The sequence below is a fragment of the Anastrepha obliqua genome, chromosome 4 (assembly GCF_027943255.1).
Source record: "Anastrepha obliqua isolate idAnaObli1 chromosome 4, idAnaObli1_1.0, whole genome shotgun sequence".
Lineage (NCBI taxonomy): Eukaryota > Metazoa > Arthropoda > Insecta > Diptera > Tephritidae > Anastrepha > Anastrepha obliqua.
This window is the reverse complement of record NC_072895.1, coordinates 40,607,654-40,626,224: the sequence shown is the minus strand read 5'-3', so window position 1 is coordinate 40,626,224 and position 18,571 is coordinate 40,607,654. Positions and strand designations below refer to the sequence as shown.

At 38.2% G+C, this 18,571-nt stretch overlaps 3 protein-coding genes across 3 annotated transcripts; 2 read left to right on the top strand and 1 right to left on the bottom strand.

The window, feature by feature from the left end:
- Window positions 1–9: 9 nt before the first annotated feature.
- LOC129244466 (dnaJ homolog subfamily C member 13) lies at window positions 10–11,915 on the bottom strand. Its single transcript, XM_054882106.1, has 28 exons — window positions 11,774–11,915; window positions 11,014–11,350; window positions 10,808–10,948; window positions 10,542–10,686; window positions 10,038–10,236; window positions 9,446–9,950; window positions 9,204–9,382; window positions 8,926–9,133; window positions 8,436–8,846; window positions 8,228–8,377; window positions 7,813–8,004; window positions 7,336–7,455; window positions 7,169–7,257; window positions 6,937–7,105; window positions 6,094–6,861; window positions 5,810–6,039; window positions 5,262–5,722; window positions 4,807–5,183; window positions 4,061–4,744; window positions 3,818–3,993; window positions 3,224–3,752; window positions 2,830–3,153; window positions 2,087–2,256; window positions 1,803–2,010; window positions 1,569–1,736; window positions 1,362–1,484; window positions 1,041–1,299; window positions 10–966 (listed from the first exon to the last, which is right to left on the bottom strand). The coding sequence occupies exons 2-28, from the start codon at window positions 11,203–11,205 to the stop codon at window positions 851–853; spliced, it is 7,293 nt and encodes a 2,430-aa protein (XP_054738081.1). The 5' UTR covers window positions 11,206–11,350; window positions 11,774–11,915; the 3' UTR covers window positions 10–850.
- Window positions 11,916–12,220: 305 nt separating this feature from the next.
- Window positions 12,221–14,073, top strand: LOC129244442 (cyclin-dependent kinase 5 homolog). The gene is made up of 4 exons (XM_054882069.1): window positions 12,221–12,520; window positions 12,602–12,869; window positions 12,929–13,213; window positions 13,279–14,073. The coding sequence occupies exons 1-4, from the start codon at window positions 12,353–12,355 to the stop codon at window positions 13,437–13,439; spliced, it is 882 nt and encodes a 293-aa protein (XP_054738044.1). The 5' UTR covers window positions 12,221–12,352; the 3' UTR covers window positions 13,440–14,073.
- A 1,393-nt stretch (window positions 14,074–15,466) lies between these two features.
- LOC129245679 (chromatin assembly factor 1 subunit B) lies at window positions 15,467–18,330 on the top strand. Its single transcript, XM_054884006.1, has 2 exons — window positions 15,467–16,182; window positions 16,496–18,330. The coding sequence occupies exons 1-2, from the start codon at window positions 15,593–15,595 to the stop codon at window positions 18,183–18,185; spliced, it is 2,280 nt and encodes a 759-aa protein (XP_054739981.1). The 5' UTR covers window positions 15,467–15,592; the 3' UTR covers window positions 18,186–18,330.
- Window positions 18,331–18,571: the final 241 nt, after the last annotated feature.

Here is an 18,571-nt window from a genome sequence, read left to right as displayed (position 1 = left end):
CAGCAATGCTTAGCACATTCATTAAAAATGAATTTGGATTTTTATTAAGTTTCATTTCATTCTGTATCACTTTAAGTTGGATATATTTATGTATATACATATATATATATGAGTATGTATATATTTATATGCAGTATGTGTATGTGTAATTATGTACTATTGCTGTATGCACCTACATATGTATATATGCATTTTGTAAACTTTATAATCTACAAATATAAAAATTCCACGTATGTGTGTATGTGTGAGTGTGCTTGAAAATTGTAAGAATATTGAATTTGTATGTTCTGCTTGGTTTACTTTGCGTCATAGCTACTGCGCTGCAATTTTCAAATATACACCATTGTTGTAAACATAATTTGCATTGGTGTCTTCGAGAAACACACACATCGACGCCGTTGTGAGTGCATTATTAAAATTATTCAATTCATTTAGTAAATAGTAAATATACACAATTTAAGGAAATATTAAATATTCTTAATTTCGAAAAATACTCTTCATCATTTAGTTTCTTCGTGCATATGCGCCTTATATAGCACATAAATTTATACAAAACATAATAATATTAAACAAAAAAATCCTCAAGTAATAAATCATTCTACGATTAAGTGCATTTCAATAATGTTTCCTTTTTTGTTTAGTTCGGAGTCATTTGTTTTGAGTGCCTACGCTATGTTATACACAAATCGATTGGGAGTAGCACATCTAGCATGCTTGCTTTGCTTCACATTGTTATCTCAATTAAAGCCTTGACACTACAGTTGATTGCCCGATGCTGTTGCCACATCACAACGAAAGCTACAGCACGTAGATATTGCTGCATGCTGTTGTTGCATGCCTGGAATATTGACTAATCTATGGCCGGCCGCGCTGACGGATCATCACGATCAATAGGCGGCGGCGAGGTGAGTACGTCAATATTTTGCGCTGGCCCTTGCGTTAAATACCCAGCGGTGGGATTTATGCCTGAATAGAAAAATACATTATAACGTCTGTGCAACATTCTCCGAATAGCCAAATATATATACATATAACATTACCTGTTAGATACCCTCTAATATTGGTGTCTGTTATGAAGAGATCGTGCCGTTGATCTTTGTACTCCGCCCATATGGGATGCTTCAGCAATATTTGCGTAACTCGTTCGCCGTAATTGAGATTGTGTGTCATACCCTTGAGGGCGGCAACAATTTGCGCCTTCACCGCCGAAGCATTGTCCACATACTCTAGACGGCTATCCAAGAGGCCCAATAAAAATGGCACCAAATTAACCTCTAACGATTGACTAATCAGCGAATCCTACAATAATTTTCGTTCGTGCGATGAGATAAAGCGTATATAAAATATTATAAAGTGCTTACGTGTTGGTATTTGAATAGTCTGCTTAGCGTTTCACAGGACTTTTCAATGCAATCCCGATGTTGTTCCATGCATTTTTTTAGCGGAAGTATGCATTCAGTTTGCGACACAGCGCTTACACAAAACTGTCGGTAAATAAGGTGAAATTTTTAATATAAATGCTTTGAAAAAAAGAAACAATCTGCTTTAAAAGCTTCACAAGTAATCACCTCTGATAGTGAGAGCTGATGTAATACTGATAGCGTGCTTTTAGGCTGTACGGACAGTAAATTGAATAGCTTCGGTATGTGCCCCAAAATAGGTATATCGTCGGCCAGATTTGGCTGCGAGCGTAATAACTCCACTAAAGCGTTTGTAGATAACTCCAATGCGTCTTTCTGTTATTTGGAAGAAGAATGTTATTTTATTTAAAATACCTTTGACTACAACTTAAGAACACTTGCCTCGGAGGATCTCTTGCTAATTTGTTCTACAACAAAATCTAGCAAATCTGCCAAGAATTGTTTCGGCTTGCGTAATGTCCAGGCAGGATTACTCACAAACAAACGCAAATATACACCCGCAACAACAATTTCATTGGAGATGATGTCCTTGAGCATTTCGGGATCTTTCCACAGATGTTTATCGTTGATCTTTTGCGCTCTAAAGAAGCTGTAAAGAGAGAAAAAAAATCCATATAAATTTAATTTCTCAAATTTTCTATCAGATTTTAGTCACTAGCAAATACCTCTCGCACATATCTGCTACCGCTTCACATACATTCCCTCTCGTCTTATCATTCCATATCAGTTCAGGATGCTCGTGTATTGATTCAAATAATTGCACTGAAGTCTGTGGCGATTCAACCATAGCGTCGACAAAAAGTGGAGGGAGAAACTTTGAAATTGTAATGCGCACCTGTAAAAAGCGAAAAAAACAGTGATAGGTAGAACATTGAGGATAAATCGCATTAGGTTTGGCTAAAAATATGGATAATAGCGGTCTCCGTAGATGAATGTGTTGGAGCGCGCCTACCATTCGGTAATGCTTGGGTTTGAAACCCGGCCATGAAATAGCAATTTATAGAAAAAGATTTTCTAATAGCGGTCGCCCCTCGACAAACAATGGCAAACCTCCGAGTGTATTTCTGCCATGAAAAAAGCGTCTCATAAAGACCATCTGCCGTTTAGAGGCGACATAAAACTGTAGATCCTTCCGTATGTGGAGGGACATGCACCACTAATAGGAGGAGCAGCTCGACCAAACACCCAAAACGGGTATAAGCGCCATTTATAATAATGCCTATAAGAAAAACTTGATAAAATTTTAAACTAGAAATCCAGCCATAATACATAATATTTTGAAATCATCTTTTGCTAAGCTTTTTGATTGTTTTAGTTTTGTAGAAAACGTATTAATGAGGTCTGAGAATATCACTATGTCCATCTCCATGTTATATAGATAAAAAATACTTGATTGGGTAGTCCATACCTTGGGCCCACTTAACCGATCCGCTGTCATCTTTGCCATTATTTCGGCGCACATTTCACGTATCTGTGGATTGCGCGAATTACAAAACATATCCAGCAAATAAATGATGGCACCTTTGTTCTGCGCCTCCTTAATCATTTCTTGCACATTCATGAGGCCAGACATGGTTTCGAGCACTTTAACTTGGCTGTTGCGTAAATCAGGGTCTTTTAGCGCTACCAAAAATTGGCCGAGCAATTCGCATGCCGCTATCTCTGAAACACAATCCTTATTACGAGACACCAAGGCGACGACTTCAAGCGCAATCGTTTTTACGGCGGTGTTCTGCGAATGTAAATAAACGCATATTTCAATAAATAAATATAAAAAATAAATAAAAATTACCTATACTTACATTTTTGAACAAATTATGTGCTAGAAAACCGAAAATCATATTGAAATTACCAATGCATTGTATCTCTACTTCGGCGTTACACTTTATCACAGCCATGAGGGCCTGCAGCACCATTATCACATGCTGTTGCAATGCCGCATCGTTGGCGAAATCGTATATGTATTGCTGTTGGATTTGTTGTTGTTCGAGTAATGCACTGGCTTCTATTTTATTGCGTATCTTTGAGCGATTGTAAGCGTTCAGCACCTCATCGAATGTTTTGCCTATTCTAGCGGGTTGCTGTTGTAGTTGTGGATGGTTTGGTGCAAGTGTGGGTGTTAGAATGCCATCTTGCACAATTTTTGTGGGCGCAATGGGTGTAGGAGGAAAATTGGTATTTTCTTCTTTGCTGCTGGTGGTGGTTAAGAAATGATATGCTTGCTTGAGATACTCCAGCAGATCAATAATGAATTGTTTCGGTTTAGTTATAGGGAATGTTGGCATTTCGTTATAGATGCGTATGTAGACACCGCCAATTTGTAGCTCGTCTCTATAGCGAAACGAAGGTTTTTTTTTAATAAATCTCGTTAGCGTGCTTTGGCTTATTACACTTACTTGCAAGCGTCGTACTGGAATTCTGATACTAAATTATAAACCTCAGCTATATCTTCAAATGTTTCCTTTACAGCTGTTGTACGCTGGGTCTCTAAGAAATCAACCAATTGCGCTCGTGTGCCGTTGTCCCATATCAAGTAGGGGTTGCGCGTATTTGATGTAAGTACTTTCAAAATCTAAAGAGGAAAAAGAAAATTACAAAAAAAAAACATAAATCAATTAAAAGTTTGCTCTTCAACTCACATCGCCGGCGCGCTCTTTGGGCAATTTATTTGCTATGTACGGCGTGAGCAAGCGATCCAGCACCTGCTTCACGATTGTATTTCTCGGCTCAGAGACTATTGTATACTTCGGTAGGTTCGAGTCGTTTGTCTTAGCGATTGTATTGCCATTCGTCTCGCCGTTTCCTTCCTTCTCAGTGGACGATGCATTAGAAAGTGCATCGGATTTGTTACTGGCATTAGAGTCCTGCTTAGCAACGGCAGTCTTTGGCTCAGCATCGACCGAGCCGCTACTCGTTATTGCTAATTGTTTGCTGGTGTTTTGCAGTGGGTTGTGCGCATTTTTCGTATACGCGGAGGAGGATGGCGAAGCGATAGCAGGATTTATTTTTGACGCTTTTGCAGTTGTGGTAGGTGAGTCATTACCATCACCGCCACTATTATCAGCGCCATTCGTCGCCTTATGTAAATCCAAACCGTAACCGGCGAGAGCAATGCAAGCCAGAACAGCCATTTTGGCTAGGGTGTTAGCAACCTGTTGCTGATTGGTTTTATCACTGGCCTGCACGCCACTTTCGTCCAACGTATAATCATAATCGAACCAGAAGAGGAGAAGCGACCAGAGCACGCCGTTACGCACTAAATTACATTGAAGTTCGTAGTTGTTCGCCGCCATGCTGGTCACTAGGCTAACCGAGAGTGTATGCTAAGGGGAGTAGTAAAAAGAGCGTCTCAATAGAGCAATAACTTGGTTATGTTTTTCTGTACCTTAAAGTAGACTACGCGGCAGACATCCGAAAGCAATTGTGGCAAGGTAATAATCTTTTGTTTGCATTTCTCAAAGTTACAGGCCACTTCAAAGCAACGCGTCACATTCGAAATTACTTGATAGTGTAGCGAGTCGGGTTTAGAATCGACGCCCAAAATTGATACGCATCGAGTGTAGGCCTCCAAAAGTGCTTCAATGCCCTCTTCGCGTCGCAACTCTTCCGCATTTAATGCTGAGCAATGTACAGTGTGATAGCAAAGCTCTGATGCGGCCGACAACAATTGCACTTCTTTTGAGAAAAGATCATCATCGCGCGTCTCCAGACGTATGGTCTTAATCAACTGTGGGTAGCCAGCATACTTATAGGGGCGCAAGACTAAATGGATGCAAAACAAACAGATAAGCATTTATGGCTAAAATTTAAGATAAGATTTACTAATATAAGTAAACTCACCATTAGCATAACGCTCAAAAAGTATACTTTGTGTACGTAATACCAGGACTATGTTTTTGGGATCCGGCCCACCTGAAGACCACACCGAACGCGAGCACAAAAACTCATAAGCCTGATTGACTCTCTCGAATACCTCACGACCATTTGGATTCTTATCTGGATGATACATTTGCGCTAAACGATAGTAACTTTTGCGTATCATCGATTCATCTGGCTTTGGTGTTTTTGTCAAATCGATGCCGAGATCTTGATATGCCTGCTGCACAGTCATTTGTGGTGGTTTCTTTTCAACCTCCTTGCGCCAAGCTTCTAAGGTGTGTTTCAACAGCTGCACCGGATCAGCAATGGGCCAATTGGGGAATTTTTGCGTATCGCAAAGGTGACGCAAGTAATAGATATGGCAGAAGAGTTCATTTTCCAGCTGCGGGTAGCTAATCGCCGGTATGGCAAGGTAAGGATAGCTGCAATAGATGATGTGAATCAATTAGTTTAATAGCACTTCATTTTAGGTTTTATTTGTGAATTAATTCAATTGCTGTAAAACTTACCGCGCCATCGTGTGGCCCTTTAAACGAGGCGTAAAATCAGCAATGTGAGCAGATATTTTTTCAATGAGCAAACGTCGCATTTCTGAACTCCAAATCGCCTCAGGCGTATCAAATTCACCTAAAAATATTTCCGCGAATTTCTCAGCGCTGTAATTTTCCAAAAAGCATACCATTGCCTCTGGCAGCAATTGCCCTAATATACTGCGATGCATTATGCCGGATTGCGATGTCTGAAAATATTTACAATAAAATTGCGTATACAAAATTAATCTGATAATATTTACCTCATCACTGCGAAAGCCCTGTTTCATGTGTGTCATTTTTAGGAACTTTGTTATCGGCAGTATATTGCTACCGGTGTACATGAGCATAAAATAAAATACACCCGTCAAGTACACTTTCGGCATTTCCGGATTGTCTTCCATAATCTGGCACAGTAGCGTGGCAACGCGTTCGAGCAAGCCGGGATCATGTGTAAGACACACCTGCACAATATGTGGCAAACACACAAATTCGGACAATTTGCGTGATAACTTAGGTCCGGGAATAAGTACGGCAGTGCCGTTTTGTGTGCGACTTGGAAAGAAGCTCGTGCATTTTATAAGTATGTCCAACAACTTTGATGACAGTTCGGTCTCGTTGTAAATGGGTGTACCCTTGGCGATAAGGCACCATTTTAGTTGAGGAATTTGTTGTAGCGAGCGCCAACCATCCATACCGATAGCCCAGCAACGAGTTTTCGGTGTAATGACACCCTTTTGCCAGAGTTCTTTCAATTCTGAATATGTAATGGGACCTTGACGCTCCGGCTTCTGTCCTTCCTTTTCGATATTATAATACCAATCTTTCTCCTCATAAGCCTCCATATTCGGCCCAGCCTCTATGACATTAGTTTTTGTATTAGGCTGTGCGCGCCCCTTATGCAAGTGTGCCAGAGTGATCAAGTCGACAAGGCACTGCACGTGATCAACAAGTGGACGGCAATTAGATTTCTCCAACACTAGGCAGGATATAAGATTAATAAGTGCATCGCGCAGTGATGGTGAGAGGCACTACAAATCAAATTTCAAATTAAAAATTTTGTTATTAGAACAAAATGTGTGCACAAAAATTATACAACTACATACACGATCGGTTAATTGCAATATATATGACATATCACTAAAACGGCCGATTTCTTTGTGATAACGACGATAGACCTTTGCAAGTGCTTGCAATGACACTACTGTAAGTTGGTCATCATTGACACGCTGGCGGCAGAGAACACGGCGATAAAGTGCATTAAAAAGTTCGATACTAAAACGATAGGAAAATAAATAAATAGATTCTGGGCTAGGGCTAAAAATATAATATACTTACGGATCTTTCACAAGATTTTGGGGCCAGTCGTCTTTCTCCAAGATTAGACGTATGTAATAGTCACCAATTTGGATTTCATCAGCCAAGCACTAAAAGGAAAGAAGGTTTTTTAATTATTATTTTATGCCTGTAAATTTTTGTTTGATTTTCTTCTCAAATGATTATACCTGATAAGTGACTTCGAATTCCTGGTAATTCCACGCCACAATCATATTGCCTGCTAAGTCACGGTCGTTCATAAATTGACGTAATTCATTCTCCAAGCAAATACGTAACTCCTCACGTGTCTGTAAGAAAAAAATTTAATTGAAAAATATCTATGTGAAGTACATACAGTGTCATTAGGGGTCTCAAAATGTTAGCAAAACGGTGCTTTAATGCTACTTGGGGAGTGCCAGACTGATACTTCCACCATTTCACCTACCTACATACACACACATATGTGTATATGTGATGAAAGTATGAAGTACTCTTTTCAATTTATTCGCCCTTAAGTTTCGTTACCGATTCAAATGAGCGAAAGGCAAGACAAATAAAAAATTCTTGGCGATAAATGTTGAATGAGTCAATGAAAGATTTCTGAATGTTAGGCACCCCAATTAGCATTTACCCTACCCTGAGTTTGATTTAATTTGTTAGCTAACCTTGTGATTCCATATCAAATTCGGCAAGCTGTGGTCTTTGGCAAAGTTGTAAAAGAAATAAGGTAAATTTAAAACAGTATCGTCTTTTTTCTTGCGCTGCCGCCTATTACGTAGTACTACTGGACGATTTTTAATAGCCTGAGCAGCGGGGTCCTGTTGTTCCAAGAGATTCATACCCCAATGCTTAATATCCTGTTAGAATAAAAAAATAAACAAGCCTTAGAGAAGCAATTGTCGGTGAATTTCCAATAATTAAATGAAATGATTACATACTTTGAGGCAATTTTAAGGCCCCGTTTTTCAATGCATGTTTAGCGCTACTTTCAAACTCAATTACGTTTACTAAATTAAAACATGCACTGAAACTTTGGTTAATATTGCTACAAAAAATATTTGGCACATTTTCGTCTCATACCTGTAAGTGTTTCTCTATTACGTTCTTTCTATTTCTATTGGAATGCTGTATTGCAAGTTTTAAATTGTCCCGAAAATTCAACTTATCATCCTCCACATCAGTCTTTGGTACGCTCTCCTCGCTCTCCAGGAACATCAGTAAGCCAGCGGGCTATAATCAAAAATTTATGGTTAAGCTTTTTTGCTATTCCCCAATTTCAATCACTTACAAATATGCGTTTAAATAATTCTAACGCTTCCTCGCTGTCCGTAATCCAAAGTCCAATTAAGTGCCGCGATAACTGGCGGTGAGTCGCCAATGTTGGATCATTCGATGGCGTATATAAAGCAACAAGTAGATGACGACACAGAGCCGCTTCATCCAAAGCGAGCGCTTGCATCTGCTGTGCCACATGCAGTTCACCCTCCTCGATGATGGCGCGTAAAACAAGTCCAGCACCCTTAACGATAGCCAGTGAGGGATGTTGAAATAGCTTGTACAAATAACGACCACGTTCGGCAACCAATTCAAGTAAAATATCAAACTGTTTGCCATCTGTTGTTTCGCTATAAGGCACACATAGACCAAATGTGAGGAAATCCAACATGGCGGAAAGTACCAGCGCACCGCTACCATGACTCTGACGAAAAGTAGATATTGATATCAGTTTTATTTTCTATTAAAATTGTTGACAAAATAAATTTAAATCGTGGGCATACCACATGCATTGTCCACATATTGAGCAATGTTTCCAAAAAGGATTTTGACGAAAGTATCGATGATTTATTTAATTGTTCTTGCTTCAAATCATGGTCTGCATTCACTGAATGCATCAGTGAGTTAATCATGTCGATGGCGGAGTATGTAACAGCCAAATCTTTACGGCGTAGAGCGGCAACAATTTTGGTACCAATAATTTCGCGAAAACTATAAGAATGTTTACATTAGAAAGTTTATGAATAGCATTTTCCAAAGACATCACTTTAAAACAGCTTACCCCGGTAAATTTGTAAATGCACCATAGCCCACTTTACTAGCAAGTAAACGTGTGAGCGCGTGAAAAATTGCTTCTATTTCGAGATTGTTCAATTGTGCTGTTGGATTGTCTAGTTCTTTTTGTGCCAGTGCTTGTAATGCACTCAAGATGAGTTTCTCTTTATTCTCGGCAAAGAGACTCTGAAAATTATTTAGTAAACAAAATTTAATTAACATTCCCAATGGGTGTTTTTTATTACTTACATCTTGCGTTACACTGTAATTGAGGCCACTGTGCGGAATATTGGCATTGAAGCGTTCCAGTACTTCGAATCGTTTCGTTGGATTTTGCACATTATTGATAATCAAACGCAGCAAATTCGCTTCGGTTTCCTCATCAACGGAACAATTAAATGGTACATAACGCTTACCGCGCGGTGTCTTGCTTATGCGTACATGCACATCCTTGTTACCGCTCGATCGCACAGCATCCAATAGCGTAGCCAATAACGAATCGCGATCATTTGTTAAATACTGTCGCAATATTCCATTTTTATATTCTATATAAAAACGTTGTAAATTGTCTTTATCGCGCACAAGCGCAAATACATTCGATAATAAACGTAACGTGCACACGCTATATGTCTGCGGATCGCGTTCCAGTAGTGTTGCTTCCGTGAGGCAAAGTATGCGCTTCACTGGATCCGGATGACGTGGTGTAATCTTTTGCACAGTGAACTCGGTCATAGACGTTTGGTACTGATCACCGCTGTTAGTGAAGTATTATATTATTACAATTAATGTATATGTATGAAGTAAATTTGGCAATTTGAATATACACACACAAAATATTTACCTATATTCACCAAACCTTTGGCGTTCGAATTGCTCAAGTGTTATTTGGCTTTTGAGTATCTTAGTTTCAATACCAAGAAACTGAACTGATCGTTGAACAATATTCTGCACAATCTCATGATGGTTCAATGCTCGAAAGAGATGTAGACGACTGAAGCCACCATGGGCCATAACAATGCCACCGTCATAGTCCGAAATGCCTACTTATAACGTAGAGAAGGCAGACAAGTAATTCAAATTAAATTGGGTTAGAAAAAAATTGTTTTAGAAAAATTTTTAAGTGATTTAAGGGAACTTTAACTGGTTAGAATGCATTAGGTTCAGAAAAAAAGTGTTATATGAAATTCTTGGGAGTCCTGTACTGATTCTGAAATTCCTAAAATGTTAGCTCAATGCAATTGTCTCAATCAGTGTTAATTTTACATTTAATTCAATTATATATGTGGTTAAAGCCCATTACATGCATTCAGTTTTCAGAATATTATGACAAAAGAACTATTAGTACCTATTATGCCTTCTATGTCTTTGTACATGTAGCTTGTGAGCACTTCATTGGTTGTTGGATCTAACTGATCTAATGAGCACGGCGTGACTTCAAGCATTGTGGGTAAACTGATGCCGGACCAATGATACTTATAAGCAGGGAAACGCTGCAAGCATAATGTAAACAAACATTTAAGTAAAAATAACAAAAACCTACATACGTACATATAAACAAAGACAAATCTGGTATAAATAAATCGAATGGGCGTGTTAGCTCAACAAACTTACTTGTGAATTTTTCGGCTTATCAGCAAATTCTTTGTAGTATTTTAATATCGAACAAAGTATGTCATTGCGATATTCAGATGAAAGTCGTATGGAATCGACGCGTTTCTCTTTTTTTATAGTTATCACAAATTCATTAGGTATCTGCAGTGGATGAAATGAAATATTTTTATTAAAACATTTGTGTAAAACGAAATGGGCTCACTAACATTTGAGGTTTTGCTTGGTGCCGCCGAAACAATGTCTGAATAAGTCCAACGATTTGTCAGATCAGATTTATCCGGATTATATGTGGAGATGCCCGTGGTGCCAATAGCCAAAATACGTTTGTATTTCCCCTTCCACGAGTGCTTTGTTACCAGAAAGCACTCTAGGTCCACATTATCCTTTGGCGGCACCATCGTAAAGTTGTTAAACTTAAATTAGCTAAAATGTGCACTGTTTAGAGGCAACACTGGTAACTGCGTTATTTCTTTCCAGCGGGTGTATCGTTGATGACCCAACGACCTCGCGATAACAAGTGAAGAATTCAATGATGATGACCCTCTGAAATTAAATAAAAAGTGTAGAATGTAATTAAGCAAATCAACATTCAAATTTCGTCATTTTTCTTAAGGTATTATTTTTATCAACGTTGACTAATACTCAAAAATTTTTCCTATCATTGATCAAATTTCAGCGCAGTTTTTGCTTTGCACTGCCTAATTGAAGTTATCAGTAGAGCAACAGTAGCCAAACACAGTAAAGAACATATCGAGGTATCCAAAAAGGGGGAGTAATTATCACTGAAGTAAATCGACTTTTAAAAACAGCGGCAGCGACAATTATGACTGCGATGCTGACAAAGCCGCCCGTTGGCCAACAAGACAGCGTCATCGACTGCGACTACGATTGCAAATAGCAGGGCAAAACGAGCAACAGCGCCTCTCACCGCGGCTAATGACTTCAATTTACTCATGTTATATTTACTTTTCCGCTACGTTAATACATCTTCCACTCTGCTGCGTAGAACACAGACATTAAATTGATATATTTAAATACGTTTTTCCGAATAATAGTTTACAATTAATGTACATTTGATAGGATTTTTTGCAAAGTAACTACTCTATCCACAACAGATTTTTCCCAATTGACATTTAAGAAGCCTTGGGAAAAGGTAATGCGAAAAAATACACAGCTGTTAAGCTGCTTTACAACACTACTCACTTTTAGAACGCATTAGACAATAATAAAGTGTTTATTTAGAATTAATTAACAATAGCTTTTAGAATTAATATTTAACTAAATATTTAAATTTTTGTTTGTGAAAGACGTACTTACTTAGTATAGACGGTAGTTTAAAATTTATTTATTCGTGTTATGCCAATCTGCAACTCCTCACAAGACATCTCTTATCAGTTTTTAGAACATTTCTATTTTCGTATTATTTTAAAACTCAAGCGAACATTTACAACACTGGAGTAAATGTTTTAAGAAATTTGCAAATTTTTGATAAAATTGCTGGCTATAAATTAAGTTAGTTACCGGTTGTTTTGTGTGTTGCTTAAAATGCAAAAATATGAAAAATTGGAAAAAATCGGTGAGGGTACCTATGGTACTGTGTTTAAGGGTCGCAATCGCGAGACCATGGAGATTGTGGCATTGAAACGTGTCCGTTTGGATGAAGACGACGAGGGAGTACCCAGCTCAGCCCTTAGGGAAATTTGTCTTCTAAAGGTGTGTGGGAGGAAGAAAATTTTTTTGTTTGTTTTCGATTTAATATGTTTGCACGATGAATATGTTTGTATGTAAATACAGGAGTTGAAGCACAAAAACATTGTGCGTCTCTATGATGTGCTGCATTCAGACAAGAAGCTGACGCTGGTTTTTGAGCATTGCGACCAGGATTTGAAGAAATACTTTGATAGTTTAAATGGAGAAATCGATATGGCAGTTTGTCGCAGCTTTATGTTACAACTGTTGCGTGGACTTGCGTTCTGTCACAGCCACAATGTACTCCATCGTGACTTGAAGCCACAGAATTTATTAATAAATAAAAACGGGGAGCTAAAACTAGCTGATTTTGGTAAACAAAAAACTTTGTGAAGAGAAAGTGAAATTGTATTGTGCTTTATTGTTTTAAAGGTCTCGCGCGTGCGTTTGGCATTCCTGTCAAGTGCTACTCTGCTGAAGTAGTTACGCTGTGGTATCGACCGCCAGATGTACTCTTTGGCGCAAAGCTATATACAACCAGCATCGATATGTGGTCGGCTGGTTGCATCTTCGCTGAGCTTGCCGATGCCGGTCGCCCACTTTTCCCTGGCTCAGATGTTTTGGATCAGCTGATGAAAATCTTCCGTGTACTTGGTACTCCTTCAGAAGAATCATGGCCTGGAGTGACTCATTTGGCTGACTATGTGGCGCTTCCATGTATGTGCAGAATATAACCTCTGGAAAATTTTAAAAATTTCATATGGATAAACTTTTTTTTATAGCCTTTCCGCCTATTACATCGTGGAGCCAAATAGTACCCCGTCTAAATTCCAAGGGTCGGGACTTACTGCAGAAGCTATTAGTGTGTCGGCCAAATCAGCGCATTAGTGCGGAACAGGCCATGCAACACCCGTACTTCACTGAAAGTTCATCCAACCATTGAAGGAATATACATTTGGATTGTATAACTATGTTTTTGTTTTTTCCTTGTGTTGCTGTAACTGCTTCTAATTGGCAAAACAAAATTCATTTAGCTATTACAAGTATTGATAAGAATGAGGGAATTAAAGAGGCGGCAATCGACCTTCGTCCGATCGTGCGGTATGGTCTATTAAATTTTAAGGTAATTTATAAAATAAAAATATATAGTTGATTACAAAAAAGGAAGGAACATCCTCTTCAATGCATACATTGAAATGTAAATTAAGCTACTTATTCGTATTTATTTTTATTCAGTTTAAGAACGTATTCCATTTTTGTAAACCAAATATACGAGGCTGTAAATGCTTTAGCTATGTCGAAAGTTCGCATTCAGGTTTATTGTTAAATTTTTTCAATATTTAGTATTAAATTTCTTTCAAAACCGGTGAGCCATAAAAGAATTTTAGAATTCGATTAGAATAGCATAGTGTTTCAATTATTATTATTATACTTAAAATATAAGCGATATTGCCATTATACCTCCTCTCCTTCAGGGGCATTTACATTTTTTGTAAAAAAAAAACACTGAAATTATCAGAAAAAATATACTGTCCCAATCAAATTTAAATATAATAAAATTCAAACTTTAAAGTATATTTTTGTGTTATATATTTCAAAATCCTTATTATTTTTAAACTGGCATCTTCGTTTGAAGTTTCAGATCGAGCTGTTGTGCACTTTTTCTTTAGATAGTATATGGGACTTGTAAAGTGGCAAAAAGTTGTTTCCGAATTCATTTAATACGAAATTTAAATGCATAACCATAAATGGCAAAACTTTCCTTTACTACCACGATATATTTGAATGGGGGACGGAGAGGGAGGGAGCGTGGCACCACCCACCACGCCCTTTAGAAAGAGCAAGGTCACACCATTATAACTGTGAAAGTCCCAACCTCCTGGTGTCCCTATGGAACCCCCAGGAGAAGTTTAAAAATTAGGTTTTGTCCGACCGCATTTGCAGTTTGTACTGAAATACAGTTGAAGAGAAGAGTATACAGCAGTCGTCAACGCAGCAAGCATTTAAATTAGGTTTTATATTTCATAGCACTTATTAAAACGTGGTTTTATCGTAAAAGTTATGAGTGCCGATGGCGAAAATTTAGGTCAAAAATTGTCCGATTTTGCATTATTTCACTATTTATAAAAATTTTTTTTGTATATGTATATTTGAAAGCAAAAAAGCGCCGCAGGCGAAAATTTGGACTAAAAATCGCGCAATTTTTATTCCAAATTTTCAGTATTTGTAAAAATATTTGTTTTTGTTACATATATTGTATATAAATATGTATATTTGAAATCAAAAAAGCGCCCCTATAAATAATAGAAATAACAATAAAAGAAGTGCTCCTTTTTGGTTGACTGGGTTTTTCTTATTTCGCTTTGTTCTTCTCTCTCTCATCGTTCGTTTGACAGTTCGCTCCTCAAATTTATTCTGCACGGTATTACAAACGGTTAGAAGAACATTTGTAATAATAGAATTTTAATAGAATTTGGACTATTATTTAGTAAAAATAGATTTAAATCGAATCTTAATGTAATAAGGAATGTTTATAAGTGATTTTGGTACTTTTCTGTGTTTGTATTTAAGTGAAATAGGCGTCTGTAATAGGGCATTTTTTCAAGCTTATGCAAAAAAGACGTATTTTTAACGTTAAATATTGCTATTTATTCTTAATTTTAATTTATAAAAAGTAATATAAATCAAAAGGCTGATATAGTGACTACATTTGCGTGTTATAATTTTTAAATTCGGGCCACGCACTTAGACATTATAAGCAAATATATCGTGGTAGAAAAGGAAAGCACAGCCCCATAAATTTTAATTTTGCAGATCTTTACACTGGGTTTTTAAGATACTTTCTTGAAAATATTCATATAATCCTAAAACTCCGAATTATTGTATATTTCCGAAATTAAAATTGTATGCGGTAACCTTATTTTTATTTTGTTTTGGTCTATCTTACTTTTGACATTGCAAAGCAGAGGTGTGTTCTGTTGATGGGGATTTGGCGCGTAAATACAATTTTTGCTTTCGATTGACTTGTGGTTGCAATAAGTGATTGTTAATAAAGATTTCAGCTTCAAGTAAAATTATAAAGTAAATAGCTGAAGCATGAAGTGCAAAATACCCGAAATATCTTGGCACAATCGCGATCCAGTGCTGAGTGTTGATATACAGCCTCAATCAGTCGGGCTGGCAGAAAAATCCATTGCTAAACATCGCCTTGCCTCTGGTGGAACGGATGCCCACGTACTCATCTGGTACATGAATTATACCGAGAACGAAAACGATATAGAGTTAGAATTAGTTGCAGATCTAACGCGCCATCAGCGTGCTGTGAATGCTGTGAAATGGTCACCAAATGGCGAACTGTTAGCATCCGGAGACGACGAGAGTGTCGTATTTATTTGGAAGCAGAAAGGTGAACTGGAACCGTTGAATATATTAGACAACACTAACGAACAAGACAAAGAAGTATGGATTGTTTTGAAGGTATTACGAGGCCACATGGAGGATATTTATGACTTGAGCTGGGCTCCGAACTCCCAGTTTCTCGTAAGTGGCTCAGTGGATAACACAGCTATTGTTTGGGATGTGCACAAAGGCAAATCAATTGGCATGTTGCGGGATCATAAGTCGTTTGTTCAAGGAGTGGCTTGGGATCCAAAAAATCAGTATATTGCAACACTAAGCTCAGATAGGTAAAGTAAAACAAAGGGGAACTATTAAAAATTCATGAATATTATGCCAAGGGATACTGACATAATTTTTCAAGATCAGTTGTAAGAGCATACATCCTTATTCACATACTTTTGTGGAATGCAGTTGAAAACAAAATATTTACTCAATATAAATCTGAGTAATTATGGTACCTTTTGTTTTTCCGGCGCATTACATTTACAATTGATATTTATAACTCCGATTCTCTAGATCTCTTTATTTCATGAAACTTTAATAGTACCGATATCCATTATTTAGTCAGCACTAAAGTAAATAACTGTTTGCTTCCTGTAGATTTCTGCGTATTTTCGACATACAAACAAAAAGGGTTCTGTATCGTATTAACAAAACATCGCTGCCTGTGAGTGAGGGCCATGAACTGCATGGACAACGATTGCGTTTATTCCACGATGACACGCTACAAACATTCTTTCGTCGACTCTGTTTTACGCCAGATGGCAAGTTGCTGCTGACACCTGCTGGTGTTGCGGAAATTGAAGGTGTCGCTCAATCGTTGCACACCACTTATGTCTTTAGCCGTCACGCTTTTCGTCAGCCTGCTATTGTATTACCTTGTCCTGGACAGTACACTGTAGCGGTGCGATGTTGCCCGATTCTGTATAGATTGCGGCCACATAAAGCCGATGTTAATCCACCAGTTGTGCCACTGCCTTATCGCATGATATTCGCAGTAGCTACACGTAGTTCGGTTTACTTTTATGATACACAGCAGCGCCAACCTTTTGCTGTTATCTCGAACATCCATTACACCCGGTTGACCGATGTAACCTGGTCAAGTGATGGCCGCATTGTGGTTGTATCAAGCACCGATGGTTTCTGTTCGCTAATCACCTTTGAGGCAGGCGAATTAGGAGAAGAATATGAAAACGCGGCACAAATTCTTAGTGCCAATGATACAAGCGCAGTAGTAAAAAAAACCAAGAAGCAAAAGGAAAACGATGGGCAAAGCGTAAAAGAGAGTAAAACATCTACCGATGAGCAGAAGGAGTCTGGTACGGCGAAGCGCGATCCACTAGCTGAAATACCCGAAGAGCAAAAAACTGATGAAGTAATAGAAGTGCAAGCAGTACAGCGAAAATCCATTGAAGACTCAAAATGTGTGAAAGGCGAAGAAAAAGTTATACCACCAACAGATAAAGATATTGTTGGTAATGACGCACTAAAGAACTCTAGTAATTCTACAGCAGCTTTGGCAATTACGAAAACACTTGGCGCTACAATTATTATCGACAAAGAAATTCTTAGTTCCGATGAAAGATTTGAATCGCCGGAGAAAAAGAGTCGTCCAGTCACACCGATAATGGTTAGACGCACTCCCCGTGGTGCTCCATTACCTAACATAATCAAAACCACTAACACACCATCAACGAGTGGAGCTACTCTTAATTCTACTATGGCTACAAATATACCAGCACAGGGCATTCAGTCTCCAGCATCCGGTGCTAAACTAAGTGCTTGTGCAACGCGACAGTCTAAGAGTGCAACACCAATATCAGTGCGGCGAACGCCGCGTGCAATTATTGTAGCGCCAGCACCACCGGTTACCACAAGTGTGGAGGAAGTAGCGCTTGATGCTTGGCCAACACCTATGGAAGTGGACGATGAGGGATCTGCAAAGCAGACGGCACCGCAATCAACAAAAGACGATTTGACTGTTAAATTGAATGTTACTGGTACTTCAAAACCGGCCGTAATCAACGATACCACGCTGGAGTGCACAGAAGATATACGTTTGGTATACGAGGATTCCATAGACAATTCTATGGCAGGTACTGCTAAGGCGACAACTGAACTAGGTAATAAAGATGCCGAAAAATCTATAGTTGCTGAGACATCTACTACAAATGAAGATTCTATGAAGACCCCAACACCGAAAACACCCATATCAAGCAATAGGACGCCAAGAAGAGTGGCGCTCAAAACGATATCTACACCTAAGTCGAAGAAGAAATTACTGGACTAAAAACATATATTTCGTGATTGTAGTTTCGTTTGTAAGCTGACGCTCATTTATGCCTACATGATTTTTAGTTGTAAGACGTTGATGATTTTATGAACTAATAATAAATACACGATTCGCGATTTGCGATTAACTAAATGCTAATAAATCTGGAATAAATTTATTGCAAATAATTTATAAGTATGAGATTTAGAATTAAATTAATTGAAGATTTGCACTTCGACCTAAAGGTCTTTTGTTCCTTTTACTCGTCACAATGCCTCATCCAATTACATATATGTAAAATATTGAAAAAATTGATTTTTTCCCAAGGCAAAGAGGGCAAAGAGCTTGGTAGGGTTCAGCGCACTAGACAAGTCTAGTTTATACCACCACAGGTCCATAAACAC